Here is a 25,345-nt window from a genome sequence, read left to right on the forward strand (position 1 = left end):
TTTGCGTGTAGACATCGGAGCACTCTTGGTCCCACCACGGAGTGGGAGGCCGTTCTTTGATCGTTACGCCGGGATATTTCTTCGTTTGGGCTTGCAACGCGGCGTCGAGAATCAAGCCCGCGAGGAGGTTGTATTCTTCAAGTGGTGGATGATGTTGAATCGACTCGACCGCTTTTGAAATCATTTCCTCGTATAACTTCCAATCGACATTCCGTGTGAGGTCATACGGAATGTCAATTGGTCGCATGCGAGTTGACCCGTTAGTAATTGAAATAAGAATAGGCAGATGGTCGCTACCGTGAGGATCGAGGATTACCTTCCATGTGCAATCCAACCGTAGCGACGTCGAACATAAGGATAGATCCAAAGCGCTTGGGCGCGCTGGAGGTTTCGGGATACGTGTCATTTCACCGTTGTTTAAAATAGTCATGTCGAAGTCATCGCAAAGGTTATAGATTAAAGAGGAGCGGTTATCATTGTATGGGGAACCCCAAGCCACGCCATGAGAGTTGAAGTCTCCCAAAATCAAACGTGGCGAGGGAAGAAGTTCTATTAAATCAAAGAGCAGCCGTTGCCCAACCTGTGCTCTGGGGGGAATATATATTGAGGCAATACAAAGCTCTTTACCTTGTATTGTCATTTGACATGCGACAACTTCGATGCCTGGAATCGAGGGGAGGTTAATACGATAGCAAGAATAGCACTTTTTAATCCCTAAAAGTACTCCTCCATATGGGGTGTCTCGATCAAGGCGAATAATATTAAAATCATGGAAGTTGAGATCAATATTTGAAGTAACCCAAGTTTCACAAAGGGAAAATGCATCGCATTTGTTTTTATTTATCAAAACTTTAAACGAATCAATTTTTGGTAAAATACTTCTACAATTCCACTGTAAGACAGAGATAGAATCCTTCATATACGCAGTTGAATTAGGCATCGAAGGATACAATCGCTGCAAGGAGAGGCCATTGGGCAGTCAACTGCTTCAAAAATGATCTAACTGTTGGGAGGAATGCTGTAAGAAAAATTTTAATTGGATCGGGTACATTGAAAGTTTCAAAAATCCAGTCCACAATGTCAGAAAATTTCACTAATCCAGAGTTTGTTTCATCAACTGGGAGTGTAAAAGGAGCAACTGGGGTTTTAGATGTTCCTGGCAGTGCTGGGAACTCCTTCTGGGACTTTAAATTTGCCAGCCCAGGAGGAGTTTGCTTCGGTTTTTCCGCAGCACTGTTTGGTTTGTTTGTAACTTTCATTTCACTTTGAGAAATCTTAGGACCTTTTCTGGGAAGTTTAGGAGAGGAAATTTTTTTCCTCTTTCTAGACTCCCCAGGATTGGCGTAAGATGCTCCCGCTGGTGAATCGTCAGAATCGGTTTCATCAGAGGACAACAGATCGAAGGGGTTCGAAGTGGGGACGGGACACGAGGCATATGGACGCTAGGCATATGGATGTTAGGCATAGTATGCTAGGCATACAGACGCGAGGCATAATGGATGTGAGGCATAATGGATACGAGGCATACTGCCACAAGGCATAACGGACGCGAGGCCGAATGGACGCGAGGCTGAATGGACGCGAGGCCGAATGGACGCGAGGCCGAATGGACGCGAGGCCGATTGGACGCGAGGCCGAATGGACGCAAGGCTGAATGGACGCGAGGCCGAATGCGATGTTGTACGATCGCATGATATCCAATTATGTAGTTCAGGTGTTATTATATTCCTAAAGAGTTTAAGTTGGGTATAATACCTTTCTTGAAATCATGCGGCGAAGACGCATAATCGAGGGCAAGGAAACGAGGCGGCACTAAGCCGCCGTGGTTTCCACAGTCCGAGCCGGCCGCCGACCCGCCGTCGGAAGCGGCGGCCTCTCGCACCCAAACGACTGATCTACTGGTTTGCTAGGTCTACTCAAACAGAGTTTTCTTCCCTTAGTTAAGTCCGAACGAGCGGTAGCGAGTAAGGACAGCATTCGCTCGGACAGCGAGTCGGCCGAAGGCCGCGAGTGTATTGCTTTTCAAATGACACTTTGAAGCGAAATACATGTTATCGAATGCTGTGTTGATGATGACGATAATAACACATTCCATATCACTTCCCCTTGGCCTTGTGTCCTAGCGTTTATTCGGCCTCGCGTCCATTCGGCCTCGCGTCCATTCGGCCTCGCGTCCATTCGGCCTCGCGTCCATTCGGCCTCGCGTCCATTCGGCCTCGCGTCCATTCGGCCTCGCGTCCATATGCCTCGTGTCCGTATGCCTGCCGTCCATTATGCCCAGCGTACTATGCCTCGCGTCCGTATGCCTCGCGTCTGTATGCTTAACGGGGTGTCATCGTTCGAAGTAACGGGAGAAGTGGTAACGGTCTTCTTCAGCATGTCAGCGTAGGAACGCTTTGAACGCTCTTTGAGAGACCGTTTTATTTTATCCCTGCGCTGCATGTACACCGCACATGTCGAGAGCTCATGCAGATTTTCTCCGCAGTGAATACACTTTTCAGCGTTAACACTGCAAGAATCTTCCGCATGAGACTCCCCACACTTGCCACAACGTGCCTTATTGCAGCAGTAGGCGGCTGTATGGCCTAACTGCTTGCAATTCAGGCAGTTCATGACGCGGGGCACGTAGAGCCTCACAGGGAGACGAACCCGGTGGATCGAGACGTGGCTTGGTAGTGCAGACCCGGCGAACGTAACTCGAAACGAGTCTGACGGAGTGTATACTGTTTTGCCACCGATGATCGATGCTGACCGCAATTGCTTGCAGTCGAGCACCTTTACTTCGGGACACGTTTTGTTCTTAAAGCACCCTTTGGCACTTTGCAGTATACACTCGACGGACAGACTCGAATCGGTTATGACACCGTCGATCTCCACGTCTCGTGCGGGTATGTAAACGCGATACTCGCGTGTGAAGAGCTCAGAGCAAGCTATATCGTTGGCCTCTTTCAGGTTACCGACCACGACACGGAGCTTGTTAGGCCGGACCTTGGAAATTTCGGTCACGCCCTTGTACTCCTTCGTCAGGTCTTTAGAAATCTGCAAGAGGTTCAACTTTTTCGATTTCGGTCCTGCCTTTGGCCGAAAATAAACAGTATAGCTGCCCTGGGCTCCGTCTGGGTAAAGCCTGGGGCGAGGGGGGACTGAAGAATGAACAGGGGAGGGGGTAACAGAAGGGTCAGGGTCAGAGGGGTTCGGGGATGGTGGCGCGGGAGGCAAGGGATCTACATCCATCGCGCTAAGTCTAGCGCACTAGCGCTGACAAGAACACGTACCTTTTTATTTCTCCTTTCCAGTAAGGTTGGTTGTCCGATCGTTCGAAGTAGCAGCCGTTACAGCCAGCAGCACCAATACAGCAGCACCAAACAGTCACCAGCAGCGAGCCAGGTGTGAGATCACTCCACACAGCGATACAACTCGCTGACACTGATGGCTTCTTCTTTTTCCTCGTTTGTGTCTCGTCCACTGCTGTAGCACAATCCAGCCAGCAGCCAAATCGGCTTACGCACCAGCTGGTAGTCACGATGCGAAACAGTTGCACAAAGGCACGACCTTGAACCCGGATTTATTTCACTTGACCAGGCAAACAATGCCAACACTTGTTCACACGTCTTTTGTTTTATACTCTATCGGACCGATCACCAAACACGTCCAGTACTGATGTGTGTTCGGCACAGAAATGATTTTTGTTAATTGTGAGAGGAAAAATTCAGCCATTCCACCGACAACATTTCTTAACGAAACGACGAAAAATCGAATTCTGATACATGAGAACAGTTTGTTAAATTCTTCGCTTCTGTGTTTGCACCGAACACCGCTTCTGAACATGAGGTTGAACGAGCTGTTGTGGATGTTCCTGCTGATATTATTAACCTCGAAACGTTCGAGATCACGCAATCGATTACTACTGCTGTGACCAGCCATTGTGTTTCGTCGATGCATTCCCGCATTAGTTTCATTACACTTCTCTACTCAAATTTTAATAGCTCATTCGAACAGCATTAGTTTTCGAAAATATGGAAACAATCATTTCTAGTTCTAGTGTTTGAAAGTGGTAATAAAAGTTATATTCGTAGTTATCGTAGAATCACAAATCTCTCGGCTGCATCGAAAATGTTCGAAATTATTGTCAATGGAAGTTTTCTAGCTGAAATAAAGCGTTATTGTCAATGGAAGTTTTCTAACTGAAATAAAGCGTTATATTTCTACAGACAGGCATGGCTTAATGCTTGGATTATTGGTTACCACGAATTTGTCGGAATTCACGCATACTTATTCTACCCAACTCGACGTAAAATGCCAAGTGGATAGGGTTTATACGGATTTAAAAGCCACATTTGACAGAATTGATCATCGTATACTATTGCGCAAAATTAATCTGCTTGGTACCTCTGATAGCTTAGTTGCATGGCTTTGTTCATAACTGTGGGATCGATAACTTCCGGTGAAATTTAGAGCGTGCATCTCGACTCCGTTCGTTAACTTAAGTGGTGTACCTCAAGGAAGTAACTTGGGACCGTTGCCTTTTACAATATTTTTAAATGGATGGATGTAAACTTATACATGTTGATGACCTAAAACTATATTTCCTCGTGAGGTGCATAGGAGATTGTCACCGTTTGCAGCAGTTACTTGTTATGTTTGTGGAATGGTGATATCGTAATAAGCTGATTGTCAGCATCCATGAATGCTCCGTAACAACAATTCATCGGAACTCGCAGCAGGGTGCTCCGACCGTTATTATGAAAAAAAAAATGCACCAATGGATCTGAGTATACCATTCGATTCGGTATGACGTCCTGAATCTCTGGTCAAAATTTCAAAATCATCGTACGGTACATTTCTGAGAAATGCCCTTTTGAAAGTCATAAAATACAAAAAAAAGTGATTTAAAAACAATGAAATACTCATTATAATGCACGTTTTCCAATCACCATATTATGAAATAACTTCCGAAATAATTTCTACACATTCCAAGTATTATATTTCATGACATTTACAATTGGTGAAAAAAAATATTTGAAAAACCCACAGTGCACAGTGGTCTAAACTATAAAAATCGTAATCGTTTTAGATTTGACTGTAAAAAATTGATTTTATGTACTCAATGTTTTGAAAAAAAATGTTTCATAGAACAAACCCTTACTCCCCCAGGGCTCATGTTTAAGCCCCCTTCTTTACAACTTTTATGTAAATGACATCGACGAATGTCTGGCAAATTCATGCACGATAAGACAACTTGCAGACGACAGTGTAATCTCTGTTACAGGAGCCAAAGCTGCCGATTTGCAAGGACCATTGCAAGATACCTTGGACAATTTGTCTGCTTGGGCTTTACAGCTAGGTATCGAATTCTCTCCGGAGAAGACTGAGATAATAGTTTTTTCTAGGAAGCATGAACCTGCTCAGCTTCAAACACAATTAATGGGTAAAACGATTTCTCAGGTTTTGGTACACAAATATCTTGGTATCTGGTTCGACTCTAAAGGCACCTGGGGTTGTCACGTGAGGTATCTGATTAAAAAATGTCAACAAAGAGTGAATTTTCTTCGTACAATAACCGGACAATGGTGGGGAGCCCATCCAGGAGACCTTATAAGGCTTTACCAAACAACGATATTGTCTGTTATTGAATACGGGTGTTTCTGCTTCCGTTCCGCAGCAAACACACATCTGATCAAACTGGAGCGAATACAATATCGTTGTTTGCGTATCGCCTTAGGTTGCATGCAGTCGACCCATACGATGAGTTTGGAGGTCTTAGCTGGAGTACTACCATTGAAAAACCGCTTCTGGAGCCTGTCTTCTCGTATTCTTATCAAATGTGAGGTCTTGAACCGTCCCGTGATTGAAAATTTCGAAAGGTTAATCGAACTTAATTCTCAAACCCGTTTTATGACATTGTATTTCCATCACATGTCCCAAAATATTAACCCTTCTTCGAATATTCCAAATCGTGTCGACTTATCAAATACTTCTGATTCTACTGTGTTTTTCGATACATCCATGATAGAAGAAACTCGTGGAATCCCGGATCATTCACGCGTGCAGCAGATCCCCAAAATTTTTTTTCAATAAATATCGAAACATCAACTGCAACAATATGTTCTACACTGACGGATCACTTCTTGATGGGACCACTGGCTTCGGTATTTTCAATAACAATTTAACCGTCTCCCATAAGCTCGATAATCCTGCTTCTGTTTACGTCGCAGAATTGGCTGCAATTAAGTACACCCTAGGGATTATCGAAAAAATGCCCACGGACCATTATTTCATCTTTACGGACAGTCTCAGTTCCATTGAGGCTCTCCGATCGATGAAAGATGTTAAGCACTCTCCGTATTTCCTGGGGAAAATACGGGAACATCTTAGTGCTTTATCCGAAAAATCGTTTCAGATTACCTTAGCGTGGGTCCCTTCTCACTGCTCGATACCGGGCAATGAGAAAGCGGACTCTTTGGCTAAGGTGGGCGCAACAAACGGTGATATTTATGAAAGACCAACTGCTTTCAATGAATTTTTCGCACTTGTACATCAGAATACGATCATCAGTTGGCAAAATGCTTGGACCAGAGGGGAATTGGGAAGGTGGTTACATTCCATAATCCCCAAAGTATCGACGAACCCGTGGTTCAAGGGGTTGGATGTAGGTCGAGATTTCATTTGCGTGATGTCCCGGCTTATGTCCAATCACTATAGATTTGACGCGCATCTTCGTCGTGTTGGGCTCGGGGAAAGTGGTATCTGTGCCTGTGGTGAGGGTTATCACGACATAGAGCATGTGGTTTGGTCATGCTTGTACACCGTGACGCCAGGTCTAAATTAATAGCTTCCTCGCAGGCCGAAAGTAGGCAGCCGGCTGTTCCTGTTCGTGATGTCTTGGCGAGCCGTGACCTATCCTACATGTCCCTTATATACGTTTTCCTGTAATCCATCCACGCCCCAGTTTAATCCTTTTCCCTTCCGCCTACATCCAACCAAACGACAAGAACACGTTAAGACCCCGGATCCGGAAACAGCAACTAGACCCGCACGATACTCTCAGGTCCCGAGGGAGACAACCCAATATGCCAGTCTGTAATATCTTGGCCCAGCAGCGGAACATATTCAATATGCTGCTTACCTATGGCGATGGAAAACGATCAAACAACAAATCAGTGCTTTTAATGCAAAACATTCTAGCTTTAAGTTAAATTTAGTTTCAGCTCGTAGTCGGCAGCGAGGATGAAAAATTTGCTTTTAGTTATTAAGATACTTTAGAAAGTAAGCTACCAGATATAATTGGCGCCGTTAAACATTAAATTGTATTTGTGCCGTGTCAAATAAATCATAGATGAAGAAAAAAAAACCCTTACTTTTTGCGTTTTCGATTTTTCGATCAATCCACCTAACAGTTAGATAAAAAAAATATTTTTCTAATTTTCAATATATGTACAATTATTTTCAATTTTTCTTTCAACTTTTTTCCAAAAAAATTAGTTTTTTCAGAGTGTAAATTTTCTGCAGAACAATAAAATTATTATCTACAACTTTGCCGAAACATCACAACGATTCAAAAAACCGTTTTGGCCCTACAAACATTTGTAATCATCAAAAACTTCCCAATATAGCATTTTTCAATAGCTTCACAAAAATGAGTCGTGTTTCAAAAAATTTAACCAATAGCACAAAATGGCATCTTTTGCCTATAGAAATATCAATGTAAATCTTACGGAGCCAGTTTCTTGTGGCGTAATATTTTTGTCCATTGTTGTTGTCGATCACTATTTCGTTCCACTCAGCCAAAATAAACCTCACCGAAACACTTTTTCACTGACACTGACCGATGACTTGACAATCTTCGTTAACGAATAACAAAAAAACGAAGAAAGAGTATATGATCATTGCATGGAAGTGAAATATTTCATAGGCATAGTAAAAAGAAATAAACTGATTTTGCTGTCTTGTTTCCATCGCATGAAATATAATGAGGTGTTTCGGCAGTTTCATCCAATAACGTTTATGGATGCTTTTTATCACTTTCACTCAAGAGTTTCAGTTTCAACAAATATGCCTCTAACAGCTATATTCCACTCGCTATTGTGCGACAAACTAGACTGAAGCTGAATTTTCTACTCGCAGTCTTTTGTATCGAGTTCAGCGTAGAGTTTTACCATGAGGGCGTGGCCACGCATTTTCAAGAAAGACACACGGAACAAAACACTTTGTTGAGTCAAAATATATAGGCAGTGGAATTTATTCCGTCCATGTTGTTGTTATCTGTACTCGGGAAGCAAGCCCGAAATGTATGGAAAAGCTTGACCTTGGACTTTTTCACCTGTTTTCACCATCAAGCAGTAAAGCAACAATGTTAAACATTATATCAAACAATTGTTACACATTTTATCTATCCACCGACATATAAATGACTAAGATGCATTAAGTCGTTCGCTTGCTACTACCGTTTGAAATCTGACGCAACATTTGCCAGTTTCATTTTCAATTTCACAAAATGTAATCTAGTATAGAAAACAAAGACGTAGTCCTACGCCAAAAGTAAATGTCCCATACTAAAGTACACTTTTTATCCAGTTTTACCGCGGAATGAAAATTAAAATTAAAGGAATGGTTATAAAGTTATAATCTTTCTAGGGCAGCTATTTCGAGTTTTGAGGAAGCATTTTTTTCGCTTTTGTCGACCAGTATTATCTTTGTTACAAAGGTAAATTATGCACAAATTGAACATGAAGGCAAGAATGTTAGCTTAGCATTTAGAACAGTGAACAGATCCACTGGACGAAAAATAATATATGTATACACAAACCATCTTCATCACTATAAAAATATAAACTTCAATATAAATATATATTGAAAAACATCAATGTCAAACGAAAATGACATTTCCATTCGCTCAACTTTATTATCAGTTTGTTTCACCTAAAAATAAATAACTAAAGCACAGTTTTATTGCGAGCAACTTACCGTCCCGTCGTTTGAAGCACGAGAAACCCGTGTCTGGAATGTGTCCTAGAATCGGGTAATCAACATCGGGCTCCCCAGGCAGCGCAAGCCGGAGATTATATCCCAACGATGATCCACGGTTGTGATCACTGGTGAAACGATAGTGAGAAAGAGAACAAACAAAAAATACAGATACAGAGTTATGGAAGAAACACGACCCAAAGGAATACGATGTCACACAAATTGACAAGTTATGTTACGAGCGGAAACATAACTGTGTCACAACGATGCAAAAGGATGTAATTAAATTTCCTGCCATCAAACCTCGTATGTACGTACCTCCGGGTGGCTGCGTTCACTCTTCTATCGGCACTGGGAATAATTTGCGCCACCTCGCTTCTCGTCTGATCTGCCATGATTGACTGGAGCGGCGCTAACGATGACGACTTTCTACTGGCAGCTGCCGGGTAAGGTGCCGTCAACGACGTTGACGGTGAGAACACTTTCAAATTTGTTGCCTTATTCTTCGCTAATGTTTCTCTTCCTTTATTGTGATTTCCGGCGCCCTCTTTGGCATACGGAATCGCGTTTGGTCGATTTACGGCACTAGCTTTGGACGATACTGGTGGGTTCATCTGCAGCAGGCTACCATCGTAAACCGCCTCCATCATCAGCTGAAGATTGGTGCGAAGAATGTCCTCCGGGCTGCGGGGGCCACTGTCGAAAACCAGTGATGAGTAAAACTTAGGAGGCAGAAATATTCGAGCCGGCTGCCGTTTATCGAAACCACCGTGACGCAGCATTTCTAAAATATCACGATTGAGCATCACACTCTCCATCAGCCTGTTGTGACCGGCAGCCGTCAGACTGACGACGGTTAAAAATATGCTCAGGAAACAACCTGAAAGTGATAGAAAATCAATTCGTTACTTACATTCCGAAGTGAGTGCGACCTTCCCCAACAAATATCACATTTTTCTCTAAACGTCTTTATTGAAATACGGTTTTGCCCGTTCACCAATTCTAACACACGCGTCTGTTAATCTTTACGACAGGCAGTAAAATTTTACAATCTATGTATGGTTAATAGGGATTCCTCCTGCACCCGTGTGCCGTCGTCTTTCTCGTTCGCAAAACCAGTTTCCGTGAGCTTTTACCGATGAGCTTAAATTTTCCAGCTCAAACAGTAGGTATCACCTCATTTGGTCTAATGTCCCGGATCTAATCCCCCGAAGTTTAGCAGCAAAGCTGTTAACATGATAATCGTTTCTACCACGCCATCACCGCTGGCTGACCCCCCAACCTCCCCCAATCGTCCCATTCACCACCGCAGCTTGCTTGCTCTTGTTGAAATGTCTACCGCAGATCTAGAGTCACACATACACACTTGAAAAATCGTAGTCGACCACAGCAGCAGCAGTAGAGTTAACATATCTTTCTCGATTGAAAGTGACGGTTCGGATATATTATGTATCCCCAAAGGATGAAACATGGTTTGGAATCTCTAGGTCACTTTCGGGTTCTGTGTGTCAGGTTAGCATTTCGAACTGTTTTAAAGTATTTTTAACATGCATTCAACATCTGTAGGAAGTCATTGAGGATACTTCTGTGCAACACTTCTGCGAAAATGTCTGTTTCGTAAATACCCACGCAAACTGGCATGAGGAAGAGGCAAAAAAGTCTTTTTAAAAAGGGTTATTCTTAACATGGTTTTGGAAAATGTAGAGAGCCAATTTCCTCCACTTATTGCTGTGGTTTATTTTAGTAACAGATTAAAAACAAGAACGACTAGGCTTCTACAATATCTTTGGGTATCAATAAAAACAAAACTTAGCATACTGTTGGCTCTATTGATGATCGTATTGTAGTGATCAATGAATGTTAACTTAGAATCCATAATCACTCCTAAATCTCTAATTTGATATACACCTTTCTACAATTTGATGTCCAAGAGTGCAACTGGAATGTTAAGGATTTCTTTTCCTTTTGTAGGGTATAGAGTAGTGAGGGGCAAAAGTACGCACTTAATTGTTTTTGCAACCGAACTATTGCGAACAGTTATCATAAAATTCGGTGAAAAATCGGTATACAATTGTTCCCAAGCGGTACATGAATCTTTCACCTTCAAAATTTTGTTTGTAGCATGAGAATTTCACTTTTTATAAAAATACTCAGATGCGAACTTTTACCCAGCATGTGGGGCAAAAGTACGCAGTTTACGGGGCAAAAGTTCGCACTGTATGAACAGTGTATTCATTGCACTATGCTTAAAAAAGTTAATTGTTTTTCGCTGGTTTTGCACTGATTCTTTTTAGCAGCGTTAGAGCAGTGCCCCGAAATAATTTTCTTATTTCCGGAAATTCGGTTTTCTGGGGATATGTTTGGGTGTTTTGGTGATATATCCCAAAAATGGAACTTCCAGAAAAGATTCCACTGGGGTTTCTAGAGCCCATAGAAATAAATTAAAAGAATTTAATTTCGGAACCGGGGTGATACACAGAGACCCGAAAACTACTCCAGATGCCATATTAGAATCTAAAAAAGCGACTTCCGGTTTCCGAAAAACAAACAGAAACGGTTGAATACCACCCAATACTGGTATTTTCGGAATACAATTGATGCTCTGAGATCAAAAATCAACTTCAGACGTTATTTTTGAATTGAAGATGGTGACTTCCGGTCTACGGTAAACAGTAAAATTGACCAAATAGCATCCCATATGAGTTATTTCGGAATCTAAATGATGCCAAGAGACCTGAAAAGGACCCCAGATGCGATATTGAATCCCAAGATGGTGACTTCCGGTTTCCGGGACAAAAATGGCCAAATACCAATATGAGTATTTAAGGGATCGGGATGATGTGCATACACAAAAAATAAACTCCAAACGCGATTTTTATATTCAAGATGGTGATTTCCGGTTTCTGGAAAACATCCAAAATTGACCAAATACCATCTCATAGGAATATTATGCCAAAAGACCTGAATACGACACCAGACGAACCAGAAGTCACTATCAAGAATTTGAAAATGGCGTCTGAAGTCGATCTCCGGTCTCAGGGCGTCATTTGATTTTAAGCTATATACATATTGGGAGGTACTCGACCATTTTGGGTTGTTTCCTAGAAACCGGAAGTCGACATCTTGGGATTCAAAATGGCGTCCAGGGTCATTTAATGGTCTCAGAGCATCATCCCGATTCCGAAAATACTCATATTACCTAGTATTTGATCACATTTTGTTGTTTTCCAGAAACCGGAAGTCGCCTTTTGGAATCAAAAACGGTGTCTGGGGTCGTTATGCAGTCTTTGGACATCATCTCGATCACGGAAATATACCTATTGGAGGATATTCGACCATCTTAGGTTGCTTTCTGGAAACCGGAAGTCGCCATCTTGAAATTCAAAATGGTGTCTGGGCCATTTTCCGATCTGTAGACATCATCCCAGTTGCGAAAATAAATATTGGATGGTATTTGGCCTTGTATTTTTCATTGTTTCTTTGGCTTATAGAAGCCCCTATCTATTCCGGAAGGACCATTTTAAAGGCATATCAACAAAACTATTAAAATGGTTGTAAGATTCCATTAAAAAAATCATGCATCCATAATATTCCTCAGTTTCGGAGGACATCCGCATATCACCAGTTATTTTTGAGTAATTTCTGTACAAAAATATCGCTATTAAACACATTTTTTCATTACGGTTAATGGCACTTAGTGCGTACTTTTGCCGTGCGGTTTAAGCGTACATTTGCCCCACAATGAGTTTTCCAACTGGTTTGAGTTTTATGACAAACATTAAAATATTTCCAGCAAAACAAATTCACCCTACAAACCACAATTATACGAGTTTTTTGGGCGCTGTTGTTTTCGAGTTTCTGTAGTTTCCGAATAGGTCAATCATAGTTCCCAAACCTAAGAAAATTAGATCGAAACAGCTTAAAACACAATTTTTCTCATAGCTTCGCCCCAATTGAACGGAATCTTATGTGTTTACATGTGTGATTAACTGACGTTACAATACTGCAAACGTATACAATGTTGCCAGTTTATTTTGCTCGTATGCTTCGAAAAGGCCAATGTGTACTTTTACCCCGTGCGTACCTTGGCCCCTCACTACTCTAATATTGCATTTTTTCACGTTGAGATCAAGAAGACTTATTTTACACCAAATGTAGAAAATGTCAACCTCTTGCTGAAATTGTTGGATGTCTGATTTGTTTCTTATTTCCATGAACAATTTCATGTCATCGCTTATATCAATACTTTGAGACGATTCAACTCAAGGGTAACGTCATTAACAAATAAAATGAAGAGCAAAGGGCTTAAATGGGAGCATTATGGAACTCCAGATGTCACTTTTACTGGTACAGAAACGTGTCCTTTAAACCTAACCGTTGGTGTCCTATTTGTCAGATAAGATTCAATCCATCTAAGTAGACCTGACTCAAATCCCAGTTTTTTTAATTTGAATATAAGCATGGAAATATCTACTCTGTCAAAAGCTTTATTAAATCCGTGTATAGAGTTTCCACGAAGTTGCCTCTATCCATAGACGCAAGAGAGAAATCAACAAATTCGAGTAAGTTGGTAGCCGTAGACTTTCCTTCGTAAAAACCATGTTGGTTACACGTTATGCGGTTCTTCAGCTGATTATTTTTGTTTGGTTTACGATAGCTTCAAAAAGTTTGGGGATACATGATATATTTGCAATGCCACGGTAATTTTTGTTATAAATTAAAAATCAGTATAAGAAAAGATTTTTTGAAAAGCTAAAACAAGGGTTTTACGAAAACAGGAGCAAGATTTTTCATGAGTGAGGGTGGAATTCCATCTGGTCCTGGACCTTTCGAAGTTTACATATACGTTATTAATTTGTTTATGCAAGTGCAAAAAATACTAAAAATTTTATAAACGGTTTGAAAAAAACTTGCAAACTTGTTGCAGATTTGCTTTGCATCAGTACTGGCAAAGTCTTCATATTGCATGCGAGATAGGAAGTTATTAGTCTTCATTCTATCGTTTGCATATTTTGGGTCTGATTTAATGTTATTTTCTACCCTTATGTTGTGATTCTCATACGCTATAGATATTTAAGTATTCAGTTCGTTACATATGTTCAAATATCTGTCTAAATTTCCTTGGTCTTTAAGTTTTTTGTAAGTTTTATGAGCTTTTTGTTTCCTATTCTTTAAATTTTTTTGATTTTGGTACAGTTGAGTCTAAAACACCGTACAGTGATGATGAAAAATTATCAACCGATTTGTTCATATCTGTTTCATTTTTTAGAAGTGACTGCCAGTCGATGTCAGTTAATTTACGATTGAAACGTTCAAAATTTACTTTAGTGAAGTCATATTTATATGCAGGCTCATGGTTAGAGGGTCGTGATCTCTCGGTATCAATCATTAACGAATACTCAATTGCAGTATAAAATTTTTCATTTTTCCATAGGGGATATGCTGCTTTGTCAACACTAAAATCTCCCATGCAATTGGTGAATAAAAAGTCTAAAAAACAGTTTTTCTCATTTCGGATTAAGTGAACCTGATGTAATCAAAGTTGACTGAATCCGTCAAAAATAAATTACAGAGTTTCGTTTTCTCCTACTACAGAAAGTAAAAGCGATTCATTATCATCATTTACAATAAAATCAGCATCATTTTGGTTGAAATCTCCATATATATGAATTTTCGAGTTAGTGTTCATCATTCACTAGCTCTACCGTCCTGAAATTTTTTTCACATAATTGCTTTTCGGCAAAGTGAGGTGGAAAGTAAACTGATGCGAAAATTTGGATTTTACCCTTCAATAAAACTTTAACCCAGACATCTTCAAATTCGGCATGTTTCTGGGTTATAATTTGCTCAGAATCTGTAACTGTAATTTGTAACAACAACAATTAGTTGATCGCAATACACTATTGAAAAATTGGTAAATAACTTGGATTATTTAAATCATACCTGGCAACCAATCACGACCTTTCTTCCCCAGCACAGCTATCACCAAAGTATACAACCGATCTGACTTTGTAAACGATTTCTTGTTGTTGTTGTTTTACTCGCTCTAGTGCACACGTCACGCCTACCGGAAATTTAACTCTCAGTCAGCGTTGCCATTGTGCCAGATAAATCTGGATTTTGCCAGATTTCTGTTTGCGCGCCAGACAAACAGATAAACCTCAGAATCTGCCAGATATTTGTAAATGAGCCAGATATTTGCCAGATTTCATCCGCGTCGTCTAATGTCATTAATGCGAGATGGGCCGTGCCTGGCCTTTACCTACCTACACCCGGCGAGAGCAAAGATTTTTGTCAGACTTTTTATTTTTGTTTTGCCAGATTTTATTCAAAACTATGTGGCAACGCTGCTCTTAGTAGTCATGTATAAAAGCTCTAGTTTGCAGAATTTCAGCTTTCATTATATAACCGATAACTGCAGCGAGAAGACGGTTGCCTCTTACTGCAAACAGATTCAACCCGCATCAGCAGAGCAGCAGCGGGATTTTAGCGCAGCAAGGCTAAAATCTCGCAGCGTTTCACAGCAGATGAACCAACCGGCGGACTGCACAGCTTTGTTGAACATGTCCAGACATGTTAGTGATTTTGTCCGAATGTATCGCGTCGTATCTGCTCCCAGCTATTTGGCCACTGCGAATAGCTATGAGCAAAACAAACAATTTTCCAACTTGTTTAGTTTGGTTCTACTAATCAATATAAGTGCTATGCGTTTGTTAACATTCATTACATTCATGAACGAATGAGTGTTAAATAGCGAACCAAAATGACACAAGCCGATTCAGTAAAATAGTGTATTTCGAGAATTGGATGAATGTTTCCGAGCTCTGGCTTAGAGTGTGCCGGTATCCTATGTTAATGACCGTTATGTCTTGTTTGCTTGCATGTGCAGGGTGTGCACTTGTGCAAAGAACAACAAGAGAACTAGAATCATCTTGTTTCAATGAACAATGGTCCAGAAAATGATTTTGGGGGAAAGTTTGAATCTAAAGCCCAAAAGCAATATTTCAGATAAAAATTTTCTTCTGCCAAGTTGTTGCATATGATATTCTTGATATCAGTATTGCAAATTGCTTCTCTTAAAAGGCCCTAAAATTCGATCAAAGACGGTTTTAATGTGAAAATTGAAATTAAAAAGTTAGTGAAAAATGTATTTTTTCAATCTTAATTGGTTATTTTCAAAGATAGAGAAAAACTTTTTTCTACAAAGTTGTAAAATTACGGGGCTTTTTCTTCTATCTACAAAGATAAAAAATGGGTAGATTCAGTGCAATTGAAAATGAGCGTGCTAACTCTCACAATTTTCGAAAACAAGATGATGTTGCTACAACCTGGTGGGGGTGACACCCAAATCTTCCGCCCCGGGTGTCACCTGGCCACGCTACGTCACTGGGTCACCCAATTTTTTGATATTTTCCAAATTGGCGCTTTGTCATATGTGACGACAGATATTTCTATCGAACTCTAAATCCAAGTTTTCCCCTTTATTCGGTTTCTGAACCATTGTGCAATGGTGCATGGCAATCCGAAATGATGCTAAACCAAACAAATTTGCCACTATTGTGAGAAATATCAAAGCATTTTTCAACGCTCCAAATCATAAATGATGCAGTTAATGCATTTTTATGCTACTCGCCAAAACCTTTATGACAGCGATAACAACTGCGCCAAAAAGTGTATACTTGTTCTTGCTGTTGCGGCCGGTGTAGAAATCGAAAATGTTTTACATCCTTTGCCATTTTCTAATTTGCGATTTTTTGTTTTGCGACACGCCCATGACCAGTTGAAAGCTGATGATATACAGAAAGTGAAGCGAAGCGTTTTCATATATTTTCTCATTGTTGATATTATTACTCACCTGAGAAAAGACGCATATCGCACCGCTTCGCTTACAGTATAACATCAGACTATATCTTTGTAACCGATTACTGCAGCGAGAGGACGATTGACATTTACTTGGAAACTGGAAATTGGCTAGAGCAGCAGCTGGACAGGCGACTCATTCAATCGCAGCGTACCACATCAGACGGACCAACCGGCTCCGTAGCACTGCACAGCATTACTGAGCATGTCCGGGCATGGTAGTTATATTGTCCGCGTCTGTCGCGTCGCGTGTGCCGGTTAGCGTGTGTGTCTTTTTGCTTGCTTGCTGTGTGTGTAATCATCCCATGTCATCAGTAAATGGCAATTCAAATGATGCTAAATCAAATAAACTTGTCTCTATCGAGATGAATACCAAAGCATTTTAAAATGCTTTAAATTATAATTGAAGAAGTTTATATAATGACAGAATCATTCGCAGAATCGTCAATAACTATGTTCAAACTGTATAATTGAGTTTTTAATTTTCTCTCTGGAATTTATTTAAATTGTAGTATTTTTTTTAACATGAAGCCATATGCTTATCTTAGTTATAAAGGGTGATTTATTAAGAATTTGGTTTTTCTTTAAAAAAACGCATAGAAATTACAAAACTGTATGAAATCTTTATTTGAGTCGATAAATTGGTTTATGCCATTTACTTTTTAAAGATAATTTCATTCAAATGTTGGCCACGGCTACCTTTTAAATGGTCCATACGAAAAGTCCAATTTTGGGTCATTTTTTCGAGCATTTCGGCTGGTATCTCGCGAATAACGCGTGTAATGTTGTCTTCCAAGGCTGGAATTGTTGTTGGCTTATCCTCATAGACGAAAGACTTAACGTAGCCCCACAAAAAATAATCTAGCGGTGTTAAATCGCATGATCTAGGCGGCCAATTCACCGGTCCATTTCGTGAGATGAATTGCTCACCGAACTCATTCCGCAATATGTCCATTGATTCGCGCGATGTGTGGCACGTTGCTCCGTCTTGCTGAAACCACATGTCAACAAGACCCAGCTCTTCCATTTCCGGCAAAAAAAAAATCAGAAATCATCGCGTGATAGCGAGCGCCATTTACCGTAACGTTGCGATTTTGATCATCTTTGAAGAAGTACGGACCAATGATGCCTTCAGCGTGTAAACCGCACCAAACCGTGCATTTTTCTGCGTGCATTGGCGATTCTTGTATTGTCTCTGGTTGCTCTTCGATCCAAATGCGGCATTTTTGCTTATTAACATACCCATTTAACCAGAAATGAGCTTCGTCACTGAACAAAATTTTTCGGTAAAAAGTGGATTTTCGGCAAGTTGTTCTAAGGCCCATTCACCAAAAATTCGACGCTACGGCAAGTCGTTCGGCTTCAATTTTTGTATGAGCTGTATTTTGTAAGGCTTTACACCTTTCGTAAAATCTTTACACCTTTCGTACGACAGCAATATTTTCTTTCGTACGCACTCTATGTATACGTGTTGGTGGGTTTATGTCCAACAGAGTAAAACTGGTTTTCGTCACAATAGCTTGAATAGCTTGCTCAGTAGGTCGATTATGACGACCATAAAATGGTCGTAATGCGCGAAAAACATTTTTCACAGAGGACAAATTTTGGTAATAAAATTCGATTATTTGTAAGCGTTGTTCAGGCGTAAGTCTGTTCATGGTGAAATGGCAAACCAAACTGAGTACATTAGACTTTGACAGCTGTCAGAATTCCCGCGTGAACTGTCAAATCTGAATACACGAAAAAACCAAACAGCAAACAATTGTAGCATTATTTATCTATTGTAATTTTACTATTTACAACGCGCTAATATTCTATTTACTTTCAAACTGTGAGTGGCCTAATGAAATTTTTGGCTGCTGGCGTCTTGACAAATCTACTCACATTACTCCATTTTTCTAGTTTTCAAGCATTTGATTTTAATGTCGGCTCATTTCTTTGTCCAGAAACAGTTGATTTATTATGTTATTGCTCAGGTGTTTTATGTACTCCCTACTTCATATTATTGGCAGTATTACTGTTGAGAGTCAAATTCTTATCATTTCCATGCTTGTGTGCAAGTTTTCAATCAAGAACTTCTTTCCCTCCTGCCAATATCATCAATCAAATACTCTAGATATATCTCAGCACACGTTCACCTCACTTTGTCAAGAGGTAGGAGTCTTACCGAAACATCGTCCTTTTTGACAATACCACCCACCATAATTACAACTTCTATTATACGTTCCTCTGGTCAGTTTTATTGAAAGAGAGACTGATTTTTTCGAAAGGAAGTCAATAAGGGTGCTGTAGAATTATAGAATATGTTTTGATTCCTAACTGTAATTGCTTGATAATTTAGTTTATTTTCATCTGTCATCTGTTTTAGCCTAATTTGATTTTTAACTTTCAGTGTTTTGATATCTGTTTCATTTCTCGAACGTTTAGGTTTATATTTAAAATTTAAGTACCACGCCATAAAATGTTTCGATGCTGTACGGTATTTTAGTCTTCAACTAATTTATTCAAAAAAGCTCGTATTGTAGTTATTTTTCCTAGTAACTCTTAGTTATTTCCCAATTCACTCTTAACAATTTTTCTCATCCACCTCTGGATTTAATTCTCAGAACCCTTTCTCCGGGGGCTGGGCAATGACAGGAATATAAATATTTTCATTTAAATGTTTCAAGCTGTATTAAAAAAAAAGTTGTAATGCTAACCGCAACAACTGTGATTCCTACCGTTTGCTAAAACTGTCAATCGTTTTATTGTCAACGTTTCTTGTCCTGCCAAAGTTTCATTTATTTTCGAGCGAAGAAATGTCACTTCATTTGCTAGCCATTTCGCCGCCGTCCATCAGAAAGAACCGCGGTACTCGGGGCCGCGATGTAGATTTTTTTTTTTGTTCATCTATAATTAATTTGACACGGCACAAATACAATTTAATGTTTAACGGCGCCAATTATATCTGGTAGCTTACTTTCTTAAGTATCTTAATAACTAAAAGCAAATTTTTTATCCTCGCTGCCGACTACGAGCTGAAACTAAATGTAACTTAAAGCTATAATATTTTGCATTAAAAGCACTGGTTTACTGTATGATGGTTTTCATTGCCATAGGTAAGCACATGTTCCGCTGCTGGGCCAAGATATTACGGACTGGCATATTGGGTTGTTTCTATCGGGACCTGAGAGTATCGTGCGGGTCTAGTTGCTGTTTCCGGATCCGGGGTCTTAACGTGTTCTTGTCATTTGGTTGGATGTAGTCGGAAGGGAAAAGGATTAAACTGGGGCGTGGATGGATTTCAGGAAAACGTATATAAGGGACATGTAGGATAGGTCACGGCTCGCCAAGACATCACGAACAGGAACAGCCGGCTGCCTACTTTCGGCCTGCAGGGAAGCTATTAATTCAGACCTGGCGTCACGGTGTACAGGGCATGACCAAACAACGTGCTCTATGTCGTGATAACCTTCACCACAGGCACAGATACCACTTTCCCCGAGCCCAACACGACGGAGATGCGCGTCAAATCTATAGTGATTGGACATAAGCCGGGACATCACGCAAATGAAATCCCGATCTACATCCAACCCCTTGAACCACGGGTTCGTCGACACCTTGGGGATTATGGAATGTAACCACCTTCCCAGTTCCCCTCTGGTCCAAGCATTTTGCCAACTGATGATCGTATTCTGACGTACAAGTGCGAAAAATTCATTAAAAGCAATTGGTCTTTCATAAATATCACCGTTTGTTGCGCCCACCTTAGCCAAAGAGTCCGCTTTCTCATTGCCCGGTATCGAGCAGTGAGAAGGGACCCACGCTAAGGTAATCTGAAACGATTTTTCGGATAAAGCACTCAGATGTTCCCGTATTTTCCCCAGGAAATACGGAGAGTGCTTAACATCTTTCATCGATCGGAGAGCCTCAATGGAACTGAGACTGTCCGTAAAGATGAAATAATGGTCCGTGGGCATTTTTTCGATAATCCCTAGGGTGTACTTAATTGCAGCCAATTCTGCGACGTGAACAGAAGCAGGATTATCAAGCTTATGGGAGACGGTTGAATTGTTATTGAAAATACCGAAGCCAGTGGACCCATCAAGAAGTGATCCGTCAGTGTAGAACATATTGTCGCAGTTGATGTTTCGATATTTATTGGAAAAAATTTTGGGGATCTGCTGCACGCGTAAATGATCCGGGATTCCACGAGTTTCTTCTATCATGGATGTATCGAAAAACACAGTAGAATCAGAAGTATTTGATAAGTCGACACGATTTGGAATATTCGAAGAAGGGTTAATATTATGGGACATGTGATTGAAATACAATGTCATAAAACGGGTTTGAAAATTAAGTTCGATTAACCTTTCAAAATTTTCAATCACAGGACGGTTCAAGACCTCACATTTGATAAGAATGCGAGAAGACAGGCTCCAGAAGTGGTTTTTCAATGGTAGTACTCCAGCTAAGACCTCCAAACTCATCGTATGGGTCGACTGCATGCAACCCAAGGCGATACGCAAACAACGATATTGTATTCGCTCCAGTTTGATCAAATGTGTGTTTGCTGCGGAGCGGAAGCAGAAACACCCGTACTCAATGACAGACAATATCGTTGTTTGGTAAAGCCTTATAAGGTCTCCTGGGTGGGCTCCCCACCATTGTCCGGTTATTGTACGAAGAAAATTCACTCTTTGTTGACATTTTTTCATCAGATACCTCACGTGACAACCCCAGGTGCCTTTAGAGTCGAACCAGATACCAAGATATTTGTGTACCAAAACCTGAGAAATCGTTTTACCCATTAATTGTGTTTGAAGCTGAGCAGGTTCATGCTTCCTAGAAAAAACTACTATCTCAGTCTTCTCCGGGGAGAATTCGATACCTAGCTGTAAAGCCCAAGCAGACAAATTGTCCAAGGTATCTTGCAATGGTCCTTGCAAATCGGCAGCTTTGGCTCCTGTAACAGAGATTACACTGTCGTCTGCAAGTTGTCTTATCGTGCATGAATTTGCCAGACATTCGTCGATGTCATTTACATAAAAGTTGTAAAGAAGAGGGCTTAAACATGAGCCCTGGGGAAGACCCATGTAGCTAATGCGAAAAGTTGCCAAATCGCCGTGCGTAAAATGCATGTGCTTTTCGGACAGCAAATTGTGCAAAAAATTGTTCAAAATTGGAGAAAATCCTTGTCGGTGAAGTTTACCCGAAAGAATGTCAATAGAAACGGAATCAACCGCGATGTAGATATTCAATTATCATTTAGATAAGCAGCTCTCGTGGCGGCATGCGAATGCTGTAAAATACGACTTAGCATAATTTAGTTTTACTCACACCCGACATGGAGGGAACGACGTACGAGTGAACGTAACCGGACCTAGGCCACACCGATCGATTGAACGGCGAGCCGCGGATATAAATAAAAAAAAAAATTTTTTATTTTTTTAAAAATAAAATTTTTTACCAATATAGCTTCGAAACGCGGTAGTAGGACCACTTTTCGGTTTTATTTTATCCCGCCACGCCAATTTCTGCTTTGATGAAGATGTGTCACTTCGTCGTTGTCAGTTACACGTTAGTTTCAACAGGGCTTGCATAGTACTTTTGAACATTAATTTATCAAATTAGGGTAGCAGAAAGTATCATATCACATAAAGTCAAATGATATACTCTATGACAAATAAATAAATGTTGTGAGCAAATTCAGAACCAGTAGTAGAGTTCATCTCGGGTCAAACCCAATTATTCCTCCGCCTATCAGTAAGGCAACTGTCATCACTAACCATCGTAAATCCACGGGGGTCACCTTCTGGCATTTAATTCGCGATTGAACGATATTCGCTGTCCAACGTAGTCCGATAAATACGATAGACGATCGTAAAACACATTCATGCTCACAACTTCAATCCCATAATATTATCTGCTGTTTCCTGTAACGATAAACGATTGATTTCGCTGCTGACGCCATCTCTTTCATTCTCGCCTCGGGGTTATACTGAAAATGACAAATTTCTGCTTTCATTTATTTTACGACATAATGCTGATTTTTACAGCCTATTTTTCGATACATGAAAAACAAATAAACATAAACCCAAGCGGATATAGGGGTTCACGGTCAAAATATGAATCCCGAGAAAGGAGGATGAGGAATTTGGTCTCTAAGGTCTACTTAGAGAACACAGGAACCTCGATGCGAAAAAGATGTCTGCCTATTAGGATGCTCAAAGATGGCTTTAAATGACGCCTATTAATTTCTCTGGCGAGCTGCTCTCTGGCGCCCTGTAACTGTTCGGTGCACATCTCAAATTTGGACACTATTTTCGTAAATTGGTTACCAGCTCGACCGGAACGTAGAAAATGCAAATTAAATTACGTATCGTCTGCGTCTCGTCGTCGTCGTTTTTGATTTGGTATCGAATATCGAAAATAGTCAAAACTATTTTGGTGTCTCATCAGATTTATGTATGCGCTGCTTGTTTCATCTTCTTTGAGGTTGGTAATGGTTTCAAGCATCAAAGTCAAGGCTCAGGGCTTCACCTTGTTAGCCAGTAGCTGGCCCGAAAAAATCGGTTATTTACGATACGAGTAGGTTTACTTCTTTATTCTAAGGTACAGGAAAAAAATCGTTGGAGCTGAGATTTCCAGTCATGATGGCGTCTTGTGAAGGACAGGATGGTGATTTAAGTCAATAACAATAATTTCTACTGCCCATAATAGCAAATCGAAACAGACATATGTTAAAGCTTAGTAGCACCATCAGTGAGGCAGCAGCATAAATTATTGTAACCTTTTTGATCAATATTAAGTACAGCAATTGTTGAACTTTATGTATTAAGGGGGGACCCTACTAATGGAAGGTTGAAAAATAATGAATTTTGTGATTGCTTTTGCGGATGTTTACAGCAATGTGAAGATTCGGGTATTTTGGCAATTTTTTAAAGTATATTTGAGAATGTTTTTGCCATTTCGTGGATGCAAATATGATGAATATTATGCTGTTGACAGCATTTTTCTCGAAACCATTTTTTCTTCAACTGGTGGTAAGTTTTTCTCAGCATCTATTGAACTGATTTTGCTGAAATTTTGTTTTAGTGTGTAAAAATGGATTATCTGATTTGTTACGTAGCCGTTTTTTGATATCTGAATTTTTCATTTTTTTTTATTTTTAAATTTTGATTGTTCATGAAAAAAAAAAATTTTTTACTAAAATTTTTTTTTTACCTTACAGAGTAGGATACTGTAGGGTGCGTATAATTTGACGAATGAAAAATCTTCAAAACCTTCCAGTGCTAAGAATGTTTATAAAGATTACACAATTTCAGGTTCCTGTTTCGCAAGTGGAATAAGTAAGTATTTCTCAGCATCTATGGAACTGATTTTGCTGAAATTTTGTTTTAGCGTGTAAAAATGGATTATCTAACTTGTTAGATAAACCTTTATGAATAGACAAAATACCAAATTACTTCACTTTTTTCTAAACATCCGGAAATACTACAAGGTATACAGCCCTAGGGGTTGTATGAAATGGTGACGTAGGACTAGATGTATATATTATAGTAGTTGAACGTTCCCGGCGATGCTCGGGATCAAAAGTTTCAAAATTAGGAATCACTTTTTTATAATTCATTGCATTATCAGCACAACTCACTCAAAAAATATTTCACGTCTTATACGTCCAACATCACTTTAAGTACTTTAACATTCTGAGAACGCACAGAACGGAAATGCCCATATTGGATTGCATTTTGTGATTTGGGGATGTTTTACAGAAGCTGGAAGTCGCCATTTCCGATTTCAAAATGACGTATGGAGTTCGGAAATTTCGGAAGTATTAAAATGGTTGGCCAAATACCACTTTAGATTATTTTCCTGAAGCCAGAAGTCGTTATTTTGGAAAATGTTATGTGGGGTCATCCCAGTTCCGAATACACTACATACACCGGGTGATAACCGGATATTCGGCAATCGTTCACAGTAAAACCTCTTTTTATGTAACTTTTAGAAGAAAGAAATCAAAGTAAGAAGAATTTAGCGTGACCATTCATGCTCAGTTCTCCTCTATAATCATATCTAAAGAGATAACATGTGAATTTTTATAACGTGAATGTTTGTTGGTGTCCAAGGAACACGTCTGAGAAGAAGTTAACGTTTTAATCCACATAACCACGTAGAAATTAAAAAAAAAATTAAACCAATGAAATGCGGCCTTTCCCCCAGCCGAATGTCCCAAGATCTAGTTTTGGTAAAAGTAAAAAAATTTTTCGAATCCCGTAATGTGTTACTATTCACAAAACTACGAAAACATCAGAAATGTAATTTTTATCTGCTCGACTCGCACCAAATTGAAACATAAATTCTTCTGCAAGAAAATATTTGCAGATGTTGAAGGAACAACGAACATTTTATTGAAAAAAAATTTAATTTACAGGCGAATTGAGCTCATGCTCGAAAAGTGAAAATTTTGCATGTATTATATGTATAATATATATAAATTTCAAAAAGAGTATTTTAATGTGTTTTCCTGTATGCAGAAAAT

At 39.9% G+C, this 25,345-nt stretch overlaps 1 protein-coding gene across 1 annotated transcript in view; it reads right to left on the minus strand.

Annotated features, from left to right (window-relative positions):
* Positions 1-25,345, minus strand: part of LOC129725999 (uncharacterized) — a 94,862-nt gene that overhangs the window by 45,519 nt on the left and 23,998 nt on the right. The window contains exons 2-3 of the mRNA XM_055682512.1: positions 9,283-9,844; positions 8,965-9,092 (exon numbers count right to left, since the gene is read on the minus strand). Coding sequence (XP_055538487.1) covers positions 8,965-9,092; positions 9,283-9,844 — 690 coding nt within the window. The remainder of the gene's footprint in view (positions 1-8,964; positions 9,093-9,282; positions 9,845-25,345) is intronic.

This window comes from Wyeomyia smithii, chromosome 2 (genome assembly GCF_029784165.1).
Source record: "Wyeomyia smithii strain HCP4-BCI-WySm-NY-G18 chromosome 2, ASM2978416v1, whole genome shotgun sequence".
Lineage (NCBI taxonomy): Eukaryota > Metazoa > Arthropoda > Insecta > Diptera > Culicidae > Wyeomyia > Wyeomyia smithii.